Source organism: Penicillium riverlandense (assembly GCF_028828495.1).
Source record: "Penicillium riverlandense strain IBT 135883 chromosome Unknown utg000001l_segment0_segment0, whole genome shotgun sequence".
Lineage (NCBI taxonomy): Eukaryota > Fungi > Ascomycota > Eurotiomycetes > Eurotiales > Aspergillaceae > Penicillium > Penicillium riverlandense.
In genome coordinates, this window is record NW_026643194.1 from 3,789,041 (window position 1) to 3,812,069 (window position 23,029).

General features: G+C 51.7%; 5 protein-coding genes across 5 annotated transcripts; 2 read left to right on the forward strand and 3 right to left on the reverse strand.

Annotated features, from left to right (window-relative positions):
- Positions 1 to 321: 321 nt before the first annotated feature.
- On the reverse strand, positions 322 to 5,061 carry N7474_001538 (uncharacterized protein; the record flags this gene model as incomplete). Its single annotated transcript, XM_057192953.1, has 6 exons — positions 322 to 1,173; positions 1,240 to 1,867; positions 1,935 to 2,359; positions 2,420 to 3,328; positions 3,380 to 4,951; positions 5,002 to 5,061. 6 exons carry the CDS (start codon positions 5,059 to 5,061, stop codon positions 322 to 324), a joined length of 4,446 nt encoding a protein of 1,481 aa, XP_057057906.1.
- A 4,312-nt stretch (positions 5,062 to 9,373) lies between these two features.
- N7474_001539 (uncharacterized protein) lies at positions 9,374 to 11,887 on the reverse strand (the record flags this gene model as incomplete). The annotated part of the gene is made up of 6 exons (XM_057192954.1): positions 9,374 to 10,194; positions 10,249 to 10,898; positions 10,952 to 11,465; positions 11,534 to 11,728; positions 11,788 to 11,816; positions 11,868 to 11,887. 6 exons carry the CDS (start codon positions 11,885 to 11,887, stop codon positions 9,374 to 9,376), a joined length of 2,229 nt encoding a protein of 742 aa, XP_057057907.1.
- Positions 11,888 to 12,515: 628 nt separating this feature from the next.
- Positions 12,516 to 16,204, reverse strand: N7474_001540 (uncharacterized protein; the record flags this gene model as incomplete). Its single annotated transcript, XM_057192955.1, has 2 exons — positions 12,516 to 12,751; positions 12,808 to 16,204. The coding sequence occupies 2 exons, from the start codon at positions 16,202 to 16,204 to the stop codon at positions 12,516 to 12,518; spliced, it is 3,633 nt and encodes a 1,210-aa protein (XP_057057908.1).
- A 624-nt stretch (positions 16,205 to 16,828) lies between these two features.
- N7474_001541 (FACT complex subunit POB3) lies at positions 16,829 to 19,562 on the forward strand (the record flags this gene model as incomplete). The annotated part of the gene is made up of 6 exons (XM_057192956.1): positions 16,829 to 16,848; positions 17,679 to 17,901; positions 17,957 to 18,714; positions 18,763 to 18,894; positions 18,944 to 19,250; positions 19,302 to 19,562. Coding segments are annotated over 6 exons (1,701 nt in total), but the record flags the coding sequence as incomplete, so codon positions are not given.
- Positions 19,563 to 20,284: 722 nt separating this feature from the next.
- Positions 20,285 to 21,925, forward strand: aspB (septin AspB; the record flags this gene model as incomplete). Its single annotated transcript, XM_057192957.1, has 3 exons — positions 20,285 to 20,288; positions 20,492 to 20,770; positions 20,823 to 21,925. The coding sequence occupies 3 exons, from the start codon at positions 20,285 to 20,287 to the stop codon at positions 21,923 to 21,925; spliced, it is 1,386 nt and encodes a 461-aa protein (XP_057057910.1).
- Positions 21,926 to 23,029: the final 1,104 nt, after the last annotated feature.

Consider the following 23,029-nt stretch of genomic DNA (forward strand, 5'->3'; position numbering starts at 1 on the left):
TACATGCGCTGAGATTCCGGGTTTGGTTGATTCATCTTCCAATAGTACTACTAGACGGGGGTTTCACGAGCAGGCACTACTCAACAAAACGATATGTCTTTTCTTTTCTCCCCCAAATTCCATCCATTTTCTAACTAGCTAGCTATTTCGGTTTCCATTTCCTCCGTTTCCCATCAAACTGACCTTTCAAAATCGCAATCCATCACTCTCCCATTAAATTCTCCCCTTCTAGTATCAATGACCGTCCATGATCACCGACACCAAAGTTACCTCCACCCACTGCCCACAGCACGACCCCCAATTTCGGCCCCTGAATGTTTATCACTTTGTCAAAAGATGCTGGATCCTCTTCCTTTCCCTCTCTGTAAGTGTCTTGCTGATTTGATTGAGAAGGAGCTTGGGAAGATTATCGTAGTTGATGTGAATATTCTTTCCGAGGGACAGTCTCTTGATCCCATGGATCCTGTTGTATAGCAACCGGAGACCCATGTGGAGAAAGTGTTCTTTTTCTAGATCTTGAACTGTCCAGATCTTCCTCGGTGGCAGTGCAAGAAGAGCGAGGCGATAGCCCTCCTCCTCGCTTGGCTGTCTGATCTCTGCGAATCTCCGGCATGCCTTGTATGGGCGAATTTCATCTGTCTCAGAGGTTCCGGGTTCGCCGATTTCCGAGTCGAGATCGGCATCTGAGAACTCACAGCCTTCGTAGTCATCCTCGGTGTCATAATTCGAATCAGCTTCCTCAGATGTGTCATCTTCCTTAACCCGATTGAGAACATTGTCGAAATTATCGAACTCTTCTGGCCCTGCTACCTCTTCAGTGGGCCTGTCAGTGATTCTGGTCCCTTCCTCCGTCTGCACCTCTGTCTGCATTTCTTCGTGGGCGTGGATAGGCTCTTCAGGAGCCTGGTTCATTGGCGGCTGCTTCCCGCCTGTCTGCCTACCACTCCCCTGGGCTTCAGTGAAAAGCTTCCTGCCTTCCTGGGAAGCATGACAGTGGTCGACGTCCGGTTGCAGTTCGTTAAGGAGCTTAACCATGAGGTTGCTGATGTCGGGGCATTTGGCATTAACAGCTAGCTGTAAGGACGCCTTTTCGATCTGGCGAGCGCTTCGGAACTGATCGTGCGAGTTCAGAGTCATACGCCGAACCACGGTGGCCGGGAATTTGGATCTGATCTATATCATAGATTAGCAAATGCGAGGATCTCTAAATATTCAAAAAGAAAAACTTAATCGTAAGACTCGACCAGCAAGCTGTGACTCTTGGGCACGATTGATCCCGATTGAAGTGATGACGACTCTCTTGCAAGCCTCATGAAGGTTTAGCCCGATGGCCCCAACATTGTAGGTCATTATGAGGCACTGAATGGAGCTTTCGGGATCATTAAACTCCTTGACCAACTTTGCTCTCTCCGAGTTGTCCAGACCTGAATGGAAGACTCGAGCATCGATCAACATTTCTCGCAGAAAAGCCTCCAAAAACCATGCGTTGAATGGATGAGATTCTCCAATAAGAAGCCTCTGATATCTGCGAGAATGTTTTTGCAGTGCTTCCACTGCTCGGATCTCGAGTATCTGTTTGCAAACCAATCGAATTGCTGGAGATCCGTACGCAAGATGCTTGATAAGGTCCCGGGCAAACTTGATTCTGCCTATGTCACCCTTTCTGCGCGTCATTTTGTGAATGAATTCACCCGCCCTGAACTGCATACGCCAGTGAGCAAGTTGGCGCACATACGTGTTGCGTCCAGTTGCCTCCATGAGCCGGTTGAGCCTAGCGCCTATGATTGAAAAGCCGATAATACTGAACTGACGCAGGGCGAGGATCGAATTGGTGCGGCTCCGCCTGATGAATTCAGAAGTATAAAGGCTAGATATCAATCAAGGTCAGCAAAAGACCGAACCAAATCGGAGATTCCCCAAATGAACTGACTGACCTTGCAGCCAACCGATGAAAGACTTGATACTCCTGTACTTCATGAGACAAAAGCTTCACCTCTGCCGTGCTCCACTCCGATTTTGGGACCATGTCCTTGAACGAGATTCCTTCGCCAGACTCTTGAGGAAGCACAGAGGCATGACCACGTTGAATCATGACCAAGTCAAATAGCAGACCAACATATTCCGCTACCCGTTTGTGCTTGTCCCTCTTACTTTCCAAAACGCGACGAATCAGTTCTGGTTTTAGAAGTTTGAGGCGTCTCGGATCCAGGCGCTCAAGTCCAGCAAACCTCTGCATCTGGATTTTGAGGGGCTGCTTTTCCTGAAGAAGCTCATCTTCTCTCCAGTCATTTTGTGTCTTCCGAAATTCCAACTCGGGCTTGACAAGCTGCCAAAATTGCTCAATAAAGCCGAGAATATCCTATATAGAAGTATGAGCGGGGGAAACATCCATGTTAAAGCCGTCAGTCCAAGATATTACCTTGATCGAGTTGAACATTGGAGTAGCTGTCACAGCCACAGCCTTCTCAAATCGGTGAGCAAAGAGCATAGCCCAGGTTGCCGAGGCTTGGTTCTTGAAGCGCTGGGCCTCATCGGCTATGAGAAGGCCGAATTTTCCTTCGCAGCGTGTTTGGAAGCGCTTTTTCTCGGCTGACTGGGGTTTGCAAGTGGTTCCTTCGTCGATATAATCACTTTTCTCTCGGCACAGGGATCGACAAAGGTGAGTGTTGTAGGTGGTGACAACAATTGCTTTCGAGGTCTCGGGGTTATCCTCATCAAAGAGCCATTTCAAGCTAGGAGGCAGGTTGTGTTCTGGGTCACGCATCGCCTGCGCTGGAATAGAGTCGAGCCCAAGAGCGTCTTCCCATTCGCTATCGTTGTAGGAGAGAACCGGGCGGAAGCAAGGCCAATGTCCACGAATTTCAGTCAACCACTGGCCAATGACCGTGGCAGGAACCACAAGCAGTGTGGGTTTCATGATCTCGGTAAGCATAGTGCGCATCAGGAGCATGAGAAGCCATGTTATTGTCTTTCCAAAGCCGGTCTCGTCGGCTAAGATAACGCAATGAGTTCTAAGATCAGTTAGCTGCTTGGCGGCATGTTTGACTTTCTCAGCACGACGGTCATTTGAGTCGAGTCCCGCACTGGCGATGATCTTGGTTGCATCTATCTCGCCATATTGCTTGAGTATAAGTCCAACCGCACCAGAGATCTGGTAATGGTAGAATGTGATGTTGTGGGTAAATGCCTGAAACAACGTCGCTCGGTATCGATCGCCATCCGGCTCACAGAGTAGAAGATCCAAGCACAAATTCACGAAGGGTCCAACCCGATTTTCCGTTCCCGAGAAAGCCTTTTGTTGAGTATAGTATTCAACGTCCTTCTTGGTCTAGAAATGAAATTAGTGGTAAAACTGGCAGTCAGGCTTTAGTACATTTACCTTAGGCTCGCTCTGATCCTCAGCCCTTAGACGCTCTGCCTGATACTCAGCTTCTGTGACTGCAGCTTTTTCGGAGGACGTAAAGTCACGCGGTGGCTTGTCACGCTTGACACAATTAGGCGGAACCGTCCTTGCCACATCATGCAGCATTGACTTTTGCCAGCCTCTGCGACCTGATTCAGATGTCACATCAAAACCGCCATAATATTCCAGAGACCGTTCTCTTTCACTAAAATTGCGCGGCTTTGGCGCCCTGCCAATGCCATAGTGGCCAGCAAAGCCCCTTAATCCGAAGATTCCACAGATTGAGGAAGCATTAGCCTTCTCAGGACCTGCTTGGGATGCCTCACCGGCGTTTTCATCATCATTGACCATCATCTCCAACTCTGGCTGCAAGTTGTAATTTTCAAGAATGTCAGCGCTGGGGTCTTCGACTGCATAAAGCACAAGTTTGATGACGAAGTTGCTGTTCTCGTCACTCGCAAAGACGGCTTTGCATTCCTCCCATTCACCACTTAGGAGATCTTTCGAGACTCCAAATCCGTGTGCTGCCGATGTATAACGCAGTTCGAGGTCTCGAATGTTCAGACGTAGTTCTTGACAGTTAAACATCTTGCGAATCATATCCCTAAACACGTCGCCAGACTTGTAAAGCCTAGGGTTCTTGGAAAGAGACTGATCAGATGGTGGTATTTTGAAATCGCATGATTTGCCGTTCGAAATTGCGGCTTCCAGATCTTCATGTCCGGGAAGCATTTTATCTTGATACCAAACGACCTTGACTGAGATGGGCTTGTAATCAGTATCGTCATCAGAGACGTCGTCAGAGACGTCGTCAGGAGGAAACGGCACTCCTGTCTCATCCTCTTCAACTTGCATCCATCCGGGGACATGGCTGATGCTCACGTGAACACCGTTCCGAATTGATTCGAGAGAATCCATTTTTCCATTCCAAATATGGGCATAATCCAGGCTGTGCTTCAAGTATTGCAGTAGTGTGTAGCACCGGTTAATGCTCTCCAGCCGACTTTCTTTTCCCGGATAACGAACAAGTCCTGGGGGTTTGCGAAGTTTAAACTTCTCATAAGGCACTCTGGCTTTACTCAGCTCGTTGAACTGGGTCCTATATTGAGCATCCAGGTCTTTGTTGCGTTGGAACGAGTTGGTCTGGTACTTCTCCACATCTGCTTCCAAAATCAACAGATGATATGCGAGATGCCGAGTTTTCATCAGTTTCCGACGCTCTTCTGTCTCACTTTTATCGTTGAGGTTCCAGTCTTTTGCAGGATCTGCCTTTGAGATCCTGGCTTCGTCCCCTTTGATCACTTCGAGGACCTGTCGTCTCGGGATTTCCTGGTTCTTCCCGGACATGATATTGTGTCCGTGAATGTATGCCTTGAGGACTGGCCAAGAAATAGCAAAGAGTCTCAGATCCTTGGTATGATAGAACCCCAGATATGCGGCAGTTTTCTGCTCATTGCCTTTGCATTGTAGAAAGGTATCACAGGATTCTGGATCTCCCGGTTCTTCATGGAGCTGCCTTTTCCCGTGCTTTTTCGCGCCGTGTCGAATCTATACTGCGTTAGTATTTGAGGAAGGGAGGAGAGGAATTTGTCTCTTACCTTAGGGGGTCTGGCGCTAACAGCCTCCTCGCTTTTTCTTTTGTTGGTATTGGCTGGCATCTTGGTGGGTAATAGAGCTGAACTTGGAACCGTGAGATTTCTTTTTTGCCTTGCTGATAGAAGACTTGGTCCGAGTTTTTGCCTGTAAGATTGGATAAGCTCTGGAAGAGGCAGTGCGAGACGGATAGAAAGTGGAAGAGATGCAGCGTGAGAAGAATGTAGGGTTTGATCCACGGAAGTGTGGAAAGGTGTGGGAGTATAGAGGTGAGAGCAAAAACAAAACCAGAAACGGAGATACTAACAAATTCGTGGTTAAGGGTCACTGTGAATGTTTGAGCCCAAGAGAGTGAAGGTAAGTGAAGTCGAAGAGAATAAGGTCGTAGAGATCTTTGAAAGAAGTAGGGTGACGGAAGTGCCTGTTTTTGTCAATGTCAGAATATCGGCTTCTGACCACGGATGGATAAAGATTCGAGTTTGGTCGTGCTCAGGGGATTGGAGGTAGGTCTGAGTTTGGATGCGGGTAAAGGAGGCAAAGGCGGATAAGTGGAAAAACAAGGTACAGGATAGGTATAACTCACAAACGGATGAAGGAGGTTTACTGGAACGATGAAGGTCGAGCTGAGGTAAAGATTGGCCGTTAGTAAGGGGATATGGCTGGGTGCAGGTATATGAAAGGGACTGGAAGGATGAAGACTGGGGTGTGAGGACTGATCCACCATGCAGAAAGACCAAGGCCAGGTGAAGTGAGTACGATGACGGATGTTGAGCTGAGGTAAAGGATGATTATCTGGAGACGAAGAAAGATGAATGTAAAGGATGATGGAAAAGTGAATTTTGATATGAATGACTGGGTAGTGGGGATAACTGAAAAGACAAGGGAAAAGATAGGTGTAACTCACAAGAGGAGGAAGAAGGTTGAGTGGAATGATGAGTGTCGAGCTGAATTGAAGGTTGAATGTTAGTATGGGATATGGCTGAGTGGAAAGATAATGAAAATGGTTAAGAGCTGGAGATATGAGGATTTGGGGGCGTGAGAAGTGATGCAAACATACAGAGATCAAGGTCCCGGATTGGCACGATGAGCGGATCTCGAGCTGAACTGGATTGAAGGGCGACAGTTAGGAGAAGGAGGTATAGAACAAGAAGTGGAACGAAAAGGAAAAGACGTAAATGGCTAAATGGAGATGAGGATTGGTAAAGGAACACCGAGTCGAATGACTGTGTAATGTCGACGATGAGTTCGAGGGAAGGTTCGAGTACAAACATGGGTGCAGGTATGAAAATGGTATCCAGATGAATTAGGTGATGAAGAGGCCGAGGTCGAGAGCGGGTGTTGAAGCCAAACGGGCTGGATGGATATCGGGATGAAACCATGGAAGCTAGATTCGGTTTTACGTATCTACGAGTGGGCAAGGATGAGCAAAGAGAAGATTTTGAACAGTGCTTGTTCAAGTCAGCATGGATTGTTCCAAACAATCTTTGCTATGATGAGCATAAGGATGAATATGAAGGAACCTAACTTGCCTGTTCAAAACTTGAGATGTGCAAAGAGGAAGGTTGAGCTGCACAGGTTCAAGACGGCCAGTTCCATGAAGACTAAGATGCCCGCGACGGCACACGACTGACTCGGTTGAGATCTTGCACGACGTTGGACACCGTCTGTTTTGCTTCGAGCAAGTCTAGCAAGAAAATCCGCATCCCGATTCACGTTGGAACAAAAATGCAGATCTGGCAAGGCGAGGCCTTTTCTTTCGCGGTGCCAACGACCTCTAATATGGAAACCAAAAAAGGCACCAGTTAAACCGACGACCTATGCAACTACCGTGAAGAGTGACAGCGGTGGCAAAGGCAGCTTAGTTGTTGGTCTGTTAAGCCTGAGGGGTGCAATCACCACTATTATACACTGCAGAATCAGACAAATTATTGAAACAATGCCAACATATGGCGTTCGAGACATTTCTTCGGTCCAAGTCAAGTACATGCGGGGTGTTCGGCGGAGGAATCTAAGCTAGCTATGGTATAATTCTCGGACAGAAGATACTGCCTCGGCAGTGTGATGGTTTCTGATATTTATTATTATTGCATTAGGCTTCCATTTATTGTCGGTCCGTCCAGAAAATAGTTATAATGTGTGTATTAGTCAAGCCGATTTCAAGAACGACTGTAGAGCGCCTTCCGACTTGGTCAACCAACCGGCCACCTTTCGTCGTGGCGAATCAGCCTTCAGTGAATCTGTAGAGCTCCTAGCAGCTTTGAGGGATTGATAAATTTCATCTTTGGAGATTGGTTGCCACGGGATTTCGGCTGCCACCGCTGGGAAGAAAGAGTCCATGAAGTCTCGAGCCTTCTCCCTATTATCGGTCATCTCTCTGTCGCCGACCTTGAAGGCGGGGATGTAGCTCTAGGAGTCTCGCGGTTTCATGTACGTAGCTGCTTTCCAAAGCTTCCCTTCGCTTGCTTCCTCGAGGAACTGCTTCCAGCGCGATATCTTGCTTTTCTCGATCGAAATGATCATGCCTACACCGCACATGCCTACACAGTACATGCCGGAAATAGCCTTTGGCGCACTAATCTCTTGCATCTACAACGTCAGATGCCGTTCGATAAGAGTATGAAATCACTCGGCCATTTTATCCTCATATCTAGTGAACGAAATGTGCTGATAGCGAAAGAACATCGTAGAAAGGAACAGGAACCATAGTAAAGTAAGCATAATCTCCTACCACGGTTGGTTCTCGCTAGCACTAGCAAAGTGTCCTATATTGTATGTAATACGAGCATAGGCAAAGGCCAACTGCAACCAAGAGAAATAGAAACAGGCACGGTATTGGTTGACCCCTCCACACAGTAACTCTCGCTCTACCGGGACTATTTACGCGGAAGCTTCTATCCGATTCTATAGAGCGATATGGTATTAGAACAATGGCTCACCGATCAGTATCAGGAAATACGATACGTTTCAGCAGGGACTTGCTAAGGTAGAAATAAAAATTAGATTAGCGTGTTTCAGGTTAGGGTTTGGGAATCAATTCGTGTGAGGATGTTGGTATATTTGATTTCGAATATCGCTGTAGTGAACGGCAGGCAACGTTAGCAGATATGCGCCCATGTCTGCAGCTTCATGTGGAGCTAGGTCCTACAGGATACCACTGTGCATATCAGTAAATGATCTACAAGCCGAGCAAGTTATCAATCGTGAACTGACATCACATCCACAAGACAGACAGCCAGTGAGTGACGATGGTGACCCACCGTGTGCTTGGCAAGATCGCCTTAGGTGTTCGCTATACTTGCTCTCCATGTTTCATGGCGGAAAGTATTGATCGAGAGAGAGGTGCTTAAAATGGCAAGTTGACTACGTTTCACACTCTCTTCTTATCCTGGAAGGTAGAAGAAGAGGAGAATTAAAGGGAAGAAGGAACGCCGTCGGTTAACCTTCCACCGCAAGACCTTGAGGCAATATCAGCACGACAGATGTATAGAAAGTGAGAACCTGCAGAGGATAAGCAAAGCAAGAGAAATAAAATAAGAAGCAGACTATGTACACTACTGCATTAACTCCACCATCTACTGCAAGTCCGCCACGCGGCCGAGACCAACCCGAAAGTGGATTCGGAATCACAAAAGGAGGAGGTAACCCGATTATGGTACCCACTGAAGAGAATGATCGAAGACAAGGCTAGCTTAAATAGTATGATGGTTCAATTCGTCATTCTGGGGTCTCTAAACATTTCATAGATGCCGTTTCCCCCTATCCTGACCCTCCCACCGCAAGCTACCTGGGTATATGATTTGATTGAATTGAATTAACTAATCTGTACAAGTGGGATCGTCACGTCGTTAGGTCTTTCGTTGCTGTTGCCAACGTGTTCTAACCCAGTGCAGAGCATTGTCCTGTACAATACACACACTGGGGTTCTTCACATGACAGCAGTTACGAAGACTCATCGTCTGGGCGCCGGGGAACGGCGTACTCGGCGCAATCTGGGGGGGGGGTAGGGTTCGACGTTCTTGTTGGTCAAGATTGATAAACTCGAAAGAGAGGCACTTTCGCTTCTTAGCGCGAGGGTGTCCGGTTTCAGAGGTAACCTTCAGTCCTTCGTCACCGTGTTTCGTGCGCGGTCGGCCATGACAGATCTTGAGCAAGAAGCCTGTGCTCTTTGATCTCTTTCTCCGATTTGCTACTGAGGTTTTCACGGCTTTGTAGCGCTGGCGAGCGGAGGACGGGTTTTCGCCAGGGAGAGTCCGTCACAAGCTTGATCCAAACAAAGCTTCTGGACTAGTCCATCGTGTGTGGTTTGTTCTGTTTCTCCATCTCCAGAAAGAGAACCCACTCGAGTGTGTTTCTTACTCCGGCGACAGACAACACAGCTCATGTCTCGGACAAATGAGACACCCCCTCGTTCCAGCCCCATTCCTTGAGCAGCTGCTTGACACGATACTCAGTCGCCCAGCCCAGATCAGCGTCGATAGCGCGTAACAGCCGGATGGTCGTCCTCCGCTCGCGCGGATCAGTCAGGCACTGGCCCGCCACGAAGAGAGGCTGCAGCGAATTAATGCGCACGCTGCCCTCCGGACGAGCAAGGCCAATCCCCAGAATCTCACGACTATGAAGACGGATCTCATTTTCGATGGAGCGGTACGAATTGAGTCTGTTTGTGATCGTGGCTCTGCGGCTGGTGGATTCGTGCGGTTTATTGATCAGCAGCAGAATCCGTGCCATGTGGTAATGCTGCATGCTTGATGCACACATGGCCAGACTGAACCATATTTCCTGGAGCGTGGCTAGATCTTCTAGTTCCTCGCTGGGCTTGTGTTTCGCAACCCGCGTGGGGTCAATTCGTGCGCTGGGTTGGAATGTTGCCGGGAGGCCGTTGTACCAGTTGTCCAGCTCGTTTTCTAGACGGTACCATCGCTCAAGGAGGACTTGCTGTGAGACTCCGAGGGGACCGGACTGGGCGGACTGGCCGCTCAGCATGCTGTCGCCCGCGCTGATGAAGTTGACTATCTTGGACCCGATCCAGATGAGCGCATTGCAGATCAGGTCCTCTTTCATGACGTCGTCGCCTTCGGGGTATCCAGTTGCATTGGTGTTGCTTGGACAAATAAAGCCCATACTGTCGATGTGCAACCCGGCTTCAGTCCACAATAGGAGATCATCCGGGTTCAGTCTCGTGCGGCTCTCATTGATAACTGCAACCCTCTGTCAGCGTCGATAAGAAATACAAACCCCAAGAAAAAACTCACAGGCAGCCAAATAATCTTGTCTCGCAAAATTCCAGAACGTCGCCTTTCTCGCTTTGGAAAGCCCAGACTTCTTTTGCGGCTGATATGACTTATCCCCCGGTGACGCGAGTTGTTCAAGAGGCATCATGCCCACTTCAGCGACATCCAGCAACGACTTGACGCCACTCAAATGCCGATTCCACGCCGGACCAGTTGCATCCAGAAACTCATACACCGACAAGATTGCCGTGGCAGCCAGGATCTCGTCCGAATGGCGCCCATGAGAAAGCCTACTATTCGAGACGCGTCGTCTGCGCTTACGCGGGTTTTCAGGGTTTCCACAAAGTTCAGCCGCCTGCCATTGCCCAAATGCCTCGGGTGTGCTTAAAGGCGGCGGACCCTCCGCGTCTGGTTGCAGCTCTTTCATCAACAGCTGAATGGCCTTTTCATAGTACTTGGCCCCGCACCAGGTCCAGTCCTCCTTCTTTTCGGGCCATACTTCCATCGTGGCTTGCCGTGAGCATACACCACCCATGGCAGTCTTGGCACCTTTGACTCGGCCCAGTTGTTTCGCGGCGTATGCGCAGGCCGCGTACTTGAGCAGAGGGTTGGACTGCGCTCTCGCGGGAACGTATGATGCGAAGTACGTTCCTAGGTCGAACAAATCCATCCTGAAAGAGGGTCAGTGACGGTGTCAGCCAAAAAGAAAAAGAGAAGAACGTACCATAACCCCGGCACTTCACTATAATGCCGCAGCAGAAAGGCCACCTCGAAATCCGACTCTCCAGCATTCTCAGCAATACCCCGCGACGTTGCCGCCGGCCGCGACGGCAAGGTGGAACTTGCACGATCAGCAATACTCGGATCAATCGGCGGCGACATCGAATGCGATGGGTTGAGCAGGAAGTTGAGGTTACTGTTGCTATTATGATTGGTAGTGCTGCTGTTGGAGGGAAGCGAAATGGACGGCGAAGCCGGCGGAGGCATGGCTCGGGTCTGATTCGGAGAATGATACGACGGACTATCTGCCGAGACGGAGTGGTGGTCTAACGGCGAATACGGAAAACGGTGATCATGGCTCGCGACCGCCGCAGACAGGGCTTCCAGGCCGTGTGTTTCTGCGTCTGACGGTCGGGAATCTGTCGTCACGCTGCCCCATCGACGCTGGCTCTGTCCTGGTTCTGCGAGCGAGGCCTCGAGGTCGTCTGCGTAGGGATCGGAGTTGTCGACGAAGATGACTAGATCGCCAAAAAAGAACCCGGTCAGCGCCCAACCCACTAACTAATTTGAAGGGAAGAACCCATACCATCTTTGGGGATACTGAGCCACACGCTGTCCTTGTGGAATGTGTTCTTGTACGAGTAGAATCCCTTGAGATTCCCGTCCCCGCTCCCATCGTTCATCGAGGCATTCTGTTGATGACGGAACACGACACCCTCACCCCACCGGCATTCGCGCGCGCCTTTGGCGCATTGGGAGCACTGGGGTTTTTGCTCGTCACCTAAGATGAGCCCCTGTCAGTCTCTGTGGGAACGATGGACAAGGTTGGGATCGGCTTACATTTCAGCTTGCGAGTCCGGCACGTCAAACTAGAGGATGCGGCTGTTAGATTCGTCGCAACAAGACAGAGATACACTCACCAGCCAGTTCGGGATCGCATGCCGGGTCACGAACAAAAGCGAAGCAGCAGCAGCATCTGAGATAATCAGAGGCTGGATGTCCGGGTGGGAAGAAGAGGGGTGGGTGAGAAACAGAAAAAGACAGACAGCCGAAGAAAAAAAGCAGCCCCCTTTGGGGCGCGCCAGAACTGGAGATTGCGGGGAAACCAGGTGACCCGGGGCTCGGCCCCCAACACACGAGGTCCACTGCGGTTACGATGTATGGAGTTACTAACTACGGGGTTACTAGGTTTCGCTTAATAGAATAGACTAATATCATCCATTGCCACGCTCGCGTAGCTATCTACATGTTAAAACCTCGGCTATTGTACATCCAATCCAACAGAGGAACGTATTCACAACGGAATATAAGTGTCCGCACGCAGAGACGGTAAGCAGAGGCTGACAGGAACAAAGAATAAGAAATCTCGAAGAGGGAGAGAGGGAGAGAGGGAGAGAGAGAGATCACGGAGAAGACCAGCGCGAACTATTGCGAAACAGAAAAAACGCAAGATGAGGGAGCAAATAGTAAGACATTAAGCGGGTGGGGGGTATCCATGGGAGAGCAGCAGTTGCTTCCGAAGAACGCGGATTTTTCAAAAGGAGTCAATCGGGAGAGGAGACAAAATATTAAACGGCCGGGGCACCGGGTTGTGGATGATGCAGCGAGTTGAAGAGATACTCCGGAGGCACGCGTTGCATGTCGGTGGGTCGGTCAGTGCCGAAGCTTTGCGGAGCGGCCGTGTAGCCCTGGCGGCGACGCTGGATCTTGTTCAGGATGACGCCGGCGACGACGATGAGGAAAACGCAGCCCAATGCGCAGCAGAAGGCGACCAGGACCACGATGCCGTTGGAGTGGTGTCCAGCTGAGGTTCACGTTAGCATGAGGATTCGTGGTTTCAGGGCAGGGGGTGGAACTTACTGCTATTGGAGTACGGGTTCTGCATCTCGGAGAACAGTCGCGACATGCTACCCGGCTGGCCGTTCGCCTGCGTGGACAGGATGAAGGGCGTGACCGCCGTGCCGTTGAACAGGGCAGCGGATGCGTCACCGAAGCCCGGAAGCTTGAGTTCGCCCATGACCAACAGCGTCTGATCATCGTTCATAGTCGAAACACTGTCGTGATTCTGAACCACAGGGAGGACCTCCAGACCGCGGATGACCGTGCCCTGGGAGAACAAACTGCCGGGGGAGTTGAAGTTTTTGCCATCATAGCTCAGGAGGAAAGCCGAGCCATTGGTGGCGGTACCCCCCAGCCAGAAGGTCGAGATATCCTCGCTGGCAGGAGTAAAGGCAGTAACGTTGCCGGGGATGTCCGAGGTGGAGGCACCCGGGAAGGAGGCCCAACCGGCGGTCTTCGAGCTCCAGGTAGCCACCACAGTCTCATTTCCACCGACATCCAGATCTCCAATGGCGATCATACCATCCTTGCCAGTCCATTCAAGTGCCAGCACAGTGCCGCCAATATTGACACCCGGCCAGCTCCATACGCCCTGGGTCGGGTCGTAGGAGCAGACCGCCGCGCAGGGGACCACTCCGGCTGCATGGAAGTCACCTCCGACGTAAATGTCAGAGGAACCTGGGCGGGTAACAACTGTATTAACGACCCCATCGAGCGCCGCGGGTTGAGTGCTGACAAAGACACCATCATTGAGATCGTAGGCCACCAGTCCACCGATTGTAGAAGAGCCGACAGATCCAGTGACATTTCCAGCCGCCCATAGGGTATTGTTGGACACAATCATGGAGATGAATGTCGAGTGGCTGTTGATTCCCTGCGGCAGGCCGGAGAGAGTCTCATCGGTACCGTCGAGGAAAACGAGGTTTTCGATCGTGGATCCATTGGTGCTCTGAGCGACGAAGTGTCCACCCAGGATGGTGAGATTGCGACCAGAGCTGGTATCGTATACACCATTGACCAATCCTTTGCTCGAAGGAGATTTGGCGTCCTCGATTTGCATCGACAGAGGAACAAGGCTCAGGTCAGTAGGATTCTGCAGCGACACTGCGCCACCAGAAACCAAGCCATCAGTGGCGACGTTGCCAGCTAGGATGCTGGTATTGTTCACAGAGGCAACCGCCGACAGATGGCCAGCGAATTCCATCTGTGTGACATTGAGGTTCTGCAGCCAAGCCTTGTGGGAGGGAACCCAAATGGCAAACCCAGTCACAGCCACCGCGGGATAGCTGTTAAAGGCAGCGATCTGAGTGAAATCACCGCTCACGGCGATAGTGGTCTCGTTGATCGCCGTAGAAACATTCAGCTGAATGGGGTAGATCGAGTCCACGGGCCCGTTCAGTCCAGCTCCCAAGGGAGACCAAGAGTTGGAGGAGGATGAATAGGACGCAACGTATTGTAGGCCATCCACACCTCCATTGGCGGTTTTGGTAAACTGACCGCCAACGTACAAAACATCGTCCAACGTGGCCATGGCCGAGACCTCCGAGTTCAGACCACCATCGGGCATCGCTGTTGCCTTTCCATCAGTGATGGACATGACATGACCAAATGTCGAGTCGGAAAAATTCCCACCGACGTAGATCACATCATTAGACTCAGCCATGCTCAAGATCGAAGCCGAATGGCCCAGCTGATCGCCGGCCTTGTTGATGGTATCCTGCTTCAAATGTGTGGTGTCCGCCTTTACGGAATTTGGATCAAAGTCGTACAACCCATTCAGGCCGCTTGAGCCACCGCTTGAGCTGCTTGAGCTGCTGGAGCTGTCCGAATTGGCAGTGTTGAAGAGCGGTACGAACTGGACACTTGAGGCAACCACAGTCTGGGCACCTGAGCCAGGTTTGGCTTTCAGTGTCACCTTGGGGCGGAAGGAGTCGCTGCTGGCGTCGACGTAGCCGGTATAGATCGTGTCGTACTTGTCATCGGCATTGGTCTGGTAGAGGAAGACAGGAGCCAGTGAACCAGAGCCGCTGCTGAGATCGGCGTCGACTTGGACAATACCACGGGAGCTGCAACTGCCATCATCATCGCAACCAGGCGTATAGAGAAGAACGTTGTATTTTCCCGATTCTTTGATGTCGGGGACAAAGGTGACGGCGGTATCGGAAGAATCAGAGCTGGTCACCGATGCAGAGAGGTACCCTGACTCGACAGTCCAGGATCCTGTCCGCGTTGACTTGGAAGGAAAGTCTCCAGCACAGGTGGGTTCGTTGTAGTTGTCAATGGCGTAGCTGTTGATGCTATTCGAGAAGACCTCGATACCATTGAGACCGGCCCCCTGTCCGTACCAATCCAGGATCTGAAGCTCGAATCCTCCCGTAGTGACAGGGTTCACTAGTTCGAAATCCTGGTACTTTTCGGTGTGGGAAAGCGGGCAGGACTGATCGCAATAGGCCTTGTTGCCGTTGCTATCGGTATAGGTCAGGTTCATGATGCCGTCATCAGGAAGTCGCTGGAGCAGGAAGCTCTTGGTGCCTCGTCCATCCAACTGGGTGTTGTACAGGCGGATCTTGGCCGGCTGGATTTCATAGTCGAAATACGCCCGCCAGTACCCGGGAGACGTATCATAAAGGAGCCAGGTTTGGCCTTCACCAGCGACACCGCTTGTCGAGCAGACCACGTTGCGAGGATCTTTGTAGCCATTCAAGGTGGACACGTCGTTGGAGGAGATGTCGGCAGTCTGAAGGTTCACCACTTGCATGCCGTGCGATGAGGACGAGGACGAGTTTCCGATGCCGTTAAATGAGCCTCCAAAGATGATGTGACCATTTCCTGCCTGTAGAATCGAAGTCACGGGGCCATTGAGGCCATCGAAGGGAAGAGCCTCCCAACCTTGACCAGGAACCCAGGCGAGCGCGTTGGTCGTATTGTCGTGCTTCAGATCGCCACCAACGTAGATACGGTTCGTTGCCTGATCGCATGCCGCGGCCGCCACAGACCCGGAGAGGCCTGGTAGGGCCGTGACCTGGGTTGTGTTCGGGTTGAAGAGAGCGGCGCCGGGGGTGTCAACACCACCCAAGGTGGTGAAGTTCCCGCCAACAAAGATCCCTGCGAACGTTCCATCTTCCTGGGTGAAGGAGCACATGGTCGTGATCTGGCCATCGGAGGCCGAGATGTTGGTGAGGACGCCGTTCGGGAGAGGGGTGAGGATCGACTGCGGGCCATTGGTTTTGGTGTTTTCGGTCTGGCCTTCGTACGAGTAGAGGGAGACGCCGTCGAAATCGCCGGTGATGGTGACGCGACCGAGCGTGGAGAGGTCCAATTCCGGAATTGAGACCTCGGTGAACGTCAGGGAGCGGACTGTTGATGAGAACGCCAACAGGCTGGCCGCCGCAGGCCCAAACAGTGAGGGAACCCTCATTGTCTCGGGCGCGACGACTGGCAGAGATCCACTGAAGTGTAGCAGATGAGGAAAAACAAAAAAACTCAAGAACGAAAGTCGGGTGGGAGACGATGAGTCGTCGGGTTAAGAATTCAGGAGGCCGCGCAGACGCGTGGGCCAGTCAAAATGAAAGAAAGGAGTGACAAGAATGTGGCATGGAAAAATTCTTAGAAACGAGGGAATGTAAAAGAATGAATCATGCTGGGAGACCGAAGCCTCGTTGCAAAGGCAGAACGCAAAAAGAACGAATGACTGACGGTGGTGAGTTGAGTGAATTGAGAGAGTGGGAACGAAACAGGGGAGGGAGAAGATGAGACACGGGATACGCTGTGGTGACGGACGGCATTACCGCTAACTCCAAGCCCCCCGATACCATCCCGCCCCAGCCCACCCTTGATATTATTACCCGCAATCATAGTGGCAAGATCTGGTGGTGGTGGTGGTGGTAGGAGTACCCTCTTAGGATTATTTTGGATTAATTCATATGACTTGCAATTATTTGCGGTTTCTAGAGAAGGCATTCCTTATCGGCATGACGGGGGCTGTGATGATGACATCGCTTGGAGTTAGTTGTATGAGGATCTGCTAACGGTATGATTAGCTGCCCGCTTCAGCGCTAGTGTGTACGGCGTGGTACAGACCTTGGCCAACAGGGCAAATGCCAATGCGACCTCCTATCGGGTTGGCCGTTGACTTCCTGTAGGCTCTTTGGCCATCATTTATTTACCTATGAACGGTCGGGATTTATAGCATCGGTGCAGGTCTCATATTTCATGGTTGCCTGGGCCTGGATGGTTGGCCGACTCGGGGTCAAGGCTGTCAGTCAGGACTTGGTGTCGGGCATGGGAGCCTAACGGAAAGATGCTATTTCCCGACCGGATTCGAAGTGGAATCCTGTTTCACTGCAGCCGTGGACCATGGGATGTGATGTAGCAAGTCTTCACGGGATGAAAATATATAGTTGGAACCCCCTGGCATCAGGTAGTGGTATCGTTCCACTCGAACACCATCTAGCCTTGAAGCACAGGATCAGGGGAAAGAGATCAATCAGGATGAACGCTTTCCGATGAATCGACCTGTTCATCTTCCCTCACCTCCCGCAGAGAGAGAATATAGAAATTGAGGGATGCCTGACTGCCTCAGACACCAACGCTAAACCCCATCAGGTGGGAAGTGCCACCCGACCGCGCCTTGACTGGTTCACTCACGCGCAACGCGAACTCTGAACTTCCCAGCTTCCAACAACCGACTCCTACTTTTGTCTCTCTCCCCCATCTCGGCTGGAGCTGGAATTGCCTCTTTTCATCATCTCTTTTCCTCTTCTGTCCCTCATTCCATCCTCAACGCATCCCTGACCACAACAACCGAAAAAAACCCAACACTTTGAGAGCTCCTCCGTCATGTAAGCTCCATTGGCCCACGCTCAATGCGACCGTCGCTGACCACTGCACAGGGAGAGCTTCGACAACATCTACTTGGACCTGTCCAAGCAACCAGGAAAATGCAAGCTGGCAGAAAGCGGTCTGGGCTGGCGGCCGTCCGGCGGAGGCGACACCTTCACCCTGGACAGCAGCAACCTCGGCGCAGCCCAATGGAGTCGAGCGGCGAAAGGGTTTGAACTGAAGATCCTGTCGCGGTCGTCAGGAGTGATTCAGCTGGACGGATTTGACCAAGAGGTAACGTGCGCTGAGCCCTGTGATCAACAGGTCACTGACGGAGGCTGGCTGGTAGGACTTTGAGCGCCTGAGCAAGGCCTTCAAGATCTGGTACGGCATCAACATCGAAAACCGCGAACACGCCCTCCGAGGGTGGAACTGGGGGAAGGCGGAATTTACCAAAGCAGAGCTGGCCTTTAACGTGCAGAACCGACCGGCCTTTGAAGTTCCCTACTCCGAGATCTCCAATACCAACCTGGCGGGCAAGAATGAGGTGGCTGTGGAGTTTGCGCTCTCCGCCACTGATGGGAACGGAGCCAATGGACAGCCGGCGGGCAGCACCAAGAACCGGGGCCGAAAGGCAGCCGCGGGCCCGGACGAGTTGGTCGAGATGCGATTCTACATTCCCGGAACAGCTGTGAAGAAGGAGAAGACAGAAGGTGCCGAAGGCGAAGAGGAGGAGAATGAGGAAGAAGTTGAGGAGCAGAATGCAGCCAACCTCTTCTACGAGACACTCATGGACAAGGCGGAGATTGGAGACGTTGCAGGAGACACTTTTGCCACCTTCTTGGATGTGCTTCATCTCACTCCCCGTGGTCGCTTCGATATCGACATGTACGAGTCGTCCTTCCGGCTACGCGGCAAGACTTATGACTACAAGATCCAATACTCTTCGCTCAAGAAGTTCTTCCTGCTCCCCAAGAACGATGATACCCACACGCTCATCGTGCTGGGCTTGGACCCTCCTCTCCGTCAGGGACAGACCCGTTATCCTTTCTTGGTGATGCAACTGAAACTGGATGAAGAGATCAGCCTGGAGCTGAATATGACAAAGTTGGTTTCCACCCGGCCACTTCTGGAATGTTGCTGACAAGGACGCAGTGAGCTATTGGAAACCCAGTACAAGGATAAGCTGCAACCACGCTACGAAGAGCCGATTCACCAGGTGGTTACCAAGATCTTCCGCGGGTTGTCCGGGAAGAAGGTGATTATGCCGTCCAAGGATTTCACCAGGTTAGTAGACGGTATCCGTTGTGTAGGATTCTTTTCTGACCATTCGCAGCCACCACGGCCACCATGGAGTCAAGTGTTCCATCAAGGCCAACGAAGGGTCTCTGTACTTCCTGGACAAGAGTCTCATCTTTGTTCCCAAGCCCGCTACCTACGTCCAACTGGAAAATATTGCCGTGGTGACGATGTCGCGGGTGGGCGGTGCGGTCTCGGCCAGCCGGACCTTTGATATCACAGTTAGTTTGAAGGCCGGATTGGGCGAACACCAGTTCAGCAACATCAACCGGGAGGAACAACAGTCCCTGGAGGACTTCTTCAAAGCCAAGAGCATCCGCCTGAAGAATGAGATGACCGAGGATGTAAGTTGTGACATGGGTTATCTAGTAGTCTCGTTCTAACTGTTTTGGTAGACTTCGGGTCTCATTGCCGCGGCTCTGGACAACGACGACATGGAATCCAGTGGAGACGAGGGTGCCCGAGCTGACCGTGGCTCAGCGGATGAAGATGACGAGTCGCCAGATGAGGACTTTGATGCTTCTTCGGACTCGGATGTGGCGGAGGAGTTTGACTCGGCGCATGACACCAGTGGCGATGAGGACAGCGATGTAGAGATGGAGGATGGGTCGGATGAAGAGGCTGACCGACCGAAAAAGAAGAGCAAGACGGGGTGATCTGTACATCTAATTCTTTTTCTTTCTCATCCATCCAAGAGTGAATTTCTGCCATCCTATACTTCCAGTGGGCCAATCGCTCACGTGGGCGGTGATTGGCCCCCCGGCCGGGTTACCCCTGGCTGCGACCAACCGTTGGAGACGAACACATTGATTCTGGCACAACAATCGTGATGAGAAGTATTGTATGATGCGGATTCACATCAATTCACCGAATTCAGGGCCTGCACAATCCTAGAATCGTCTTCTCCGTGTCTAGTGCAGTCCAACACGTAAGTAGTAGTAGATACATCGCACTCCCAAGCGGGTCGATCCAAACCCAACCCAGCATAGGCCAATCCAGTCTTTTGGGCCCCCCTTTCTTTCCCAGACTGGAACTCACTCTCCTTCCTCCTTCCCAACCCTCTTCTCGTCTTCGCTCTTTTTGCTCTTTTTCTCTCTGCTTAATTCCCAGCATCTTTTCTGCTTGGGGGTTTTTTTTTCTTCCTCTCTGTCCTCCCGCTTCTGACGCGCAGATCTCGCCCCCCTCCCCCCTTTTTTTCCCCCAGCGTTCAGGTATGAGAGCATCCCTGGCATTGGGGATCTTCCGGAACTTGCATTTTGAACACACCCCCTTGGAAGGAGACCCCGCTCTGGCCTGCATCGGTTGTGCTGACAGCATTATCGGTTGATTCAGAAGTCCACGACGTTTCCCAACCTTTCGAACACGACCAACTTTCGCAATGGGTAAGCTCCTGACTGCGGACTTGTTTTCCCAATTTCCTTTCCCAACTACCACAACCACCCACCATTGTCCACAATGAGTCGTCCTCTGCTGTTCAATTCTGCTGGCTCTTACACTGAGCCTTATCCTGCTCGATCGACGAGACTGCCACTCGGTCATCATCATCCTCATCACCACCACCGCGCTAACTCGGAATACTCTCTAGCTTCGCCGACTGCGAATGGATCCCCGGTCGCGTCCCGGGACTCGCCCACGCCCAGCAGCGGCAAGGAGTCGCCTTTTGTTGAGCGCAGCAACCCCATGGGCTCGGGCATTGCCCAGACCGTCAGCTCTCGCGACCCCAAGGCCGTCGCTCAGGCCGCTACCGACATGAAGAACGTCGTCCGCCGCAAGCTGACTGGTTACGTTGGCTTTGCCAACCTGCCCAACCAGTGGCACCGCAAGAGTGTTCGCAAGGGTTTCAACTTCAACGTCATGGTTGTTGGTAAGTAAACTCCGGAGACTTTGGGAAAGCTGTATACTGACGGGGGAAACAGGTGAATCTGGACTCGGAAAGTCGACCCTTGTCAACACCCTGTTCAACACCTCCCTGTACCCGCCCAAGGAGCGCACCGGGCCCAATGCCGACATCATCCCCAAGACCGTGTCGATCCAGTCGACCAGCGCCGACATCGAGGAGAACGGCGTGCGTCTGCGCCTGAGCGTCATTGACACTCCCGGATTTGGCGACTTTGTCAACAACGACGACTCGTGGCGCCCCATTGTGGAGAACATCGAGCAGCGCTTCGATACCTACCTGGAGGCCGAGAACAAGGTCAACCGCAGCAACATTGTCGACAACCGCATCCACGCCTGCGTGTACTTCATTCAGCCCACCGGCCACTCCCTGAAGCCCCTGGATATTGAGGTGATGCGCCGTCTGCACACCAAGGTCAACCTGATCCCCGTCATTGCCAAGGCGGATACCCTGACCGATGAGGAGGTGGCGCTCTTCAAGCAGCGCATCCTGGCCGACATCCAGGCCCACTCGATCCAGATCTTCGAGGGCCCTCGCTACGAGCTGGACGATGAGGAGACCATCGCCGAGAACCAGGAGATCATGTCCAAGGTTCCCTTTGCCGTTGTCGGTGCCAACTCGGAGGTTACCGCCGCGGATGGCCGTCGCGTGCGTGGCCGTAGCTACCCGTGGGGTATCATCGAGGTGGACAACGAGGAGCACTGCGACTTCGTCAAGCTGCGCCAGATGCTCATCCGCACCCACATGGAGGAGCTCAAGGAGCACACCAACAACTTCCTGTACGAGAACTACCGCTCGGACAAGCTCACCCTGATGGGTGTCGCTCAGGACCCGAGCGTGTTCAAGGAGGTCAACCCGGCCGTCAAGCAGGAGGAGGAGCGTGCCCTGCACGAGCAGAAGCTCGCCAAGATGGAGACAGAGATGAAGATGGTCTTCCAGCAGAAGGTGGCCGAGAAGGAAAGCAAGCTGAAACAAAGCGAGGACGAGCTGTACGCCCGGCATCGCGAGATGAAGGATCAGCTAGACCGGCAGCGCAGCGAGCTGGAGGAAAAGAAAAATCGCCTCGAGAGCGGCCGCCCGCTCGAAGAAAAAGGCAAGCGCAAGGGTTTCTCTCTTCGCTAAGTTGTGCCTCGCTGCTGTTTAGTGATGAAGCACGCATGGTGGTCCTCCGATGCCTGTTTCATTTGGCTCATGATTGGTGACTGTCTTGCTTGTCTCTTTGCAATATGTTTTGACAAAAACTCGCAACAACCCCTCCCGTTCTTTTCATTTTTCCTTATATTCTGTGTTTTTTGACTCCCATCCACTCCCTCGACTCTCCTTCTCTCCTCCACTAACCTACGCACTTGCTTTGTTTTTCGCTGGGTGGGCCCACGGACCCAAAAAAAAGGTCTTTTCCTATGAAAGCAAGATTATTTAATATCTCATCCTGTTCAGAAGACGGGGATTGTTCCTGCCTGTCTTATCTGCCGATTGGGTTAAAGGGGGGTTCAACAAGTCGCCTGGGATTACCTTTCTTTCTTGTGATGTACTTTTTTTGCTACGCCATATCTTGTTTTTGTTCCGGAGAACCCCAACCTCTTTCTGTGTGCCCTATTACCCGTATGCGCGCTCTCTGCCTCTCTCATTTTGTTTCTCTCCTCGCCCTCTGTGTCTGCTCTTTAGGGGCAGGTCGGTCTTTTTTGACTGTCTGTCCATGTGTTAGTTTCAATTGCAGCGCTTCGGCTTGTCTACTACTCTTGGTTTCTTTCTTGTAGAAGTATTGGTTATCAAGACTTTGTCTATGTATATCATTGACTCTTATCACTCCCCGAATATGTGCAATCTAGTTCTCTCGACTCTTCTCCCGTTCTAGAACACGCCGCGATCTTCCCTTACTGTATCTTCGTACCCGACCAGGCTCTTTGTAATTTGTTGGTTTTGATTGTAGAAACTTCTTCTTACGTTCCTTCTCACAGTCTGCCAGTCGCCCGTCTCCAACGAAAACTGCACCCGCCGTCATAGCTGTCTCATGAGCTCATGTGTTATATCAGGTACTTCTATGCATGGGCAGCCTTTGAAGTTACAGTCAATATTTTCGAACAGACCGATTGGAATTCTCTTTAGTACTCACAATATCTGACGTTGGCTTGCATGGTGTCATTCCTGGTTTTGATAAACTGGGCCAATGCCGCGTATGCTTCGCAGGTCTACGATGGTTCTATGCAACTCGAAAACTTCGATATA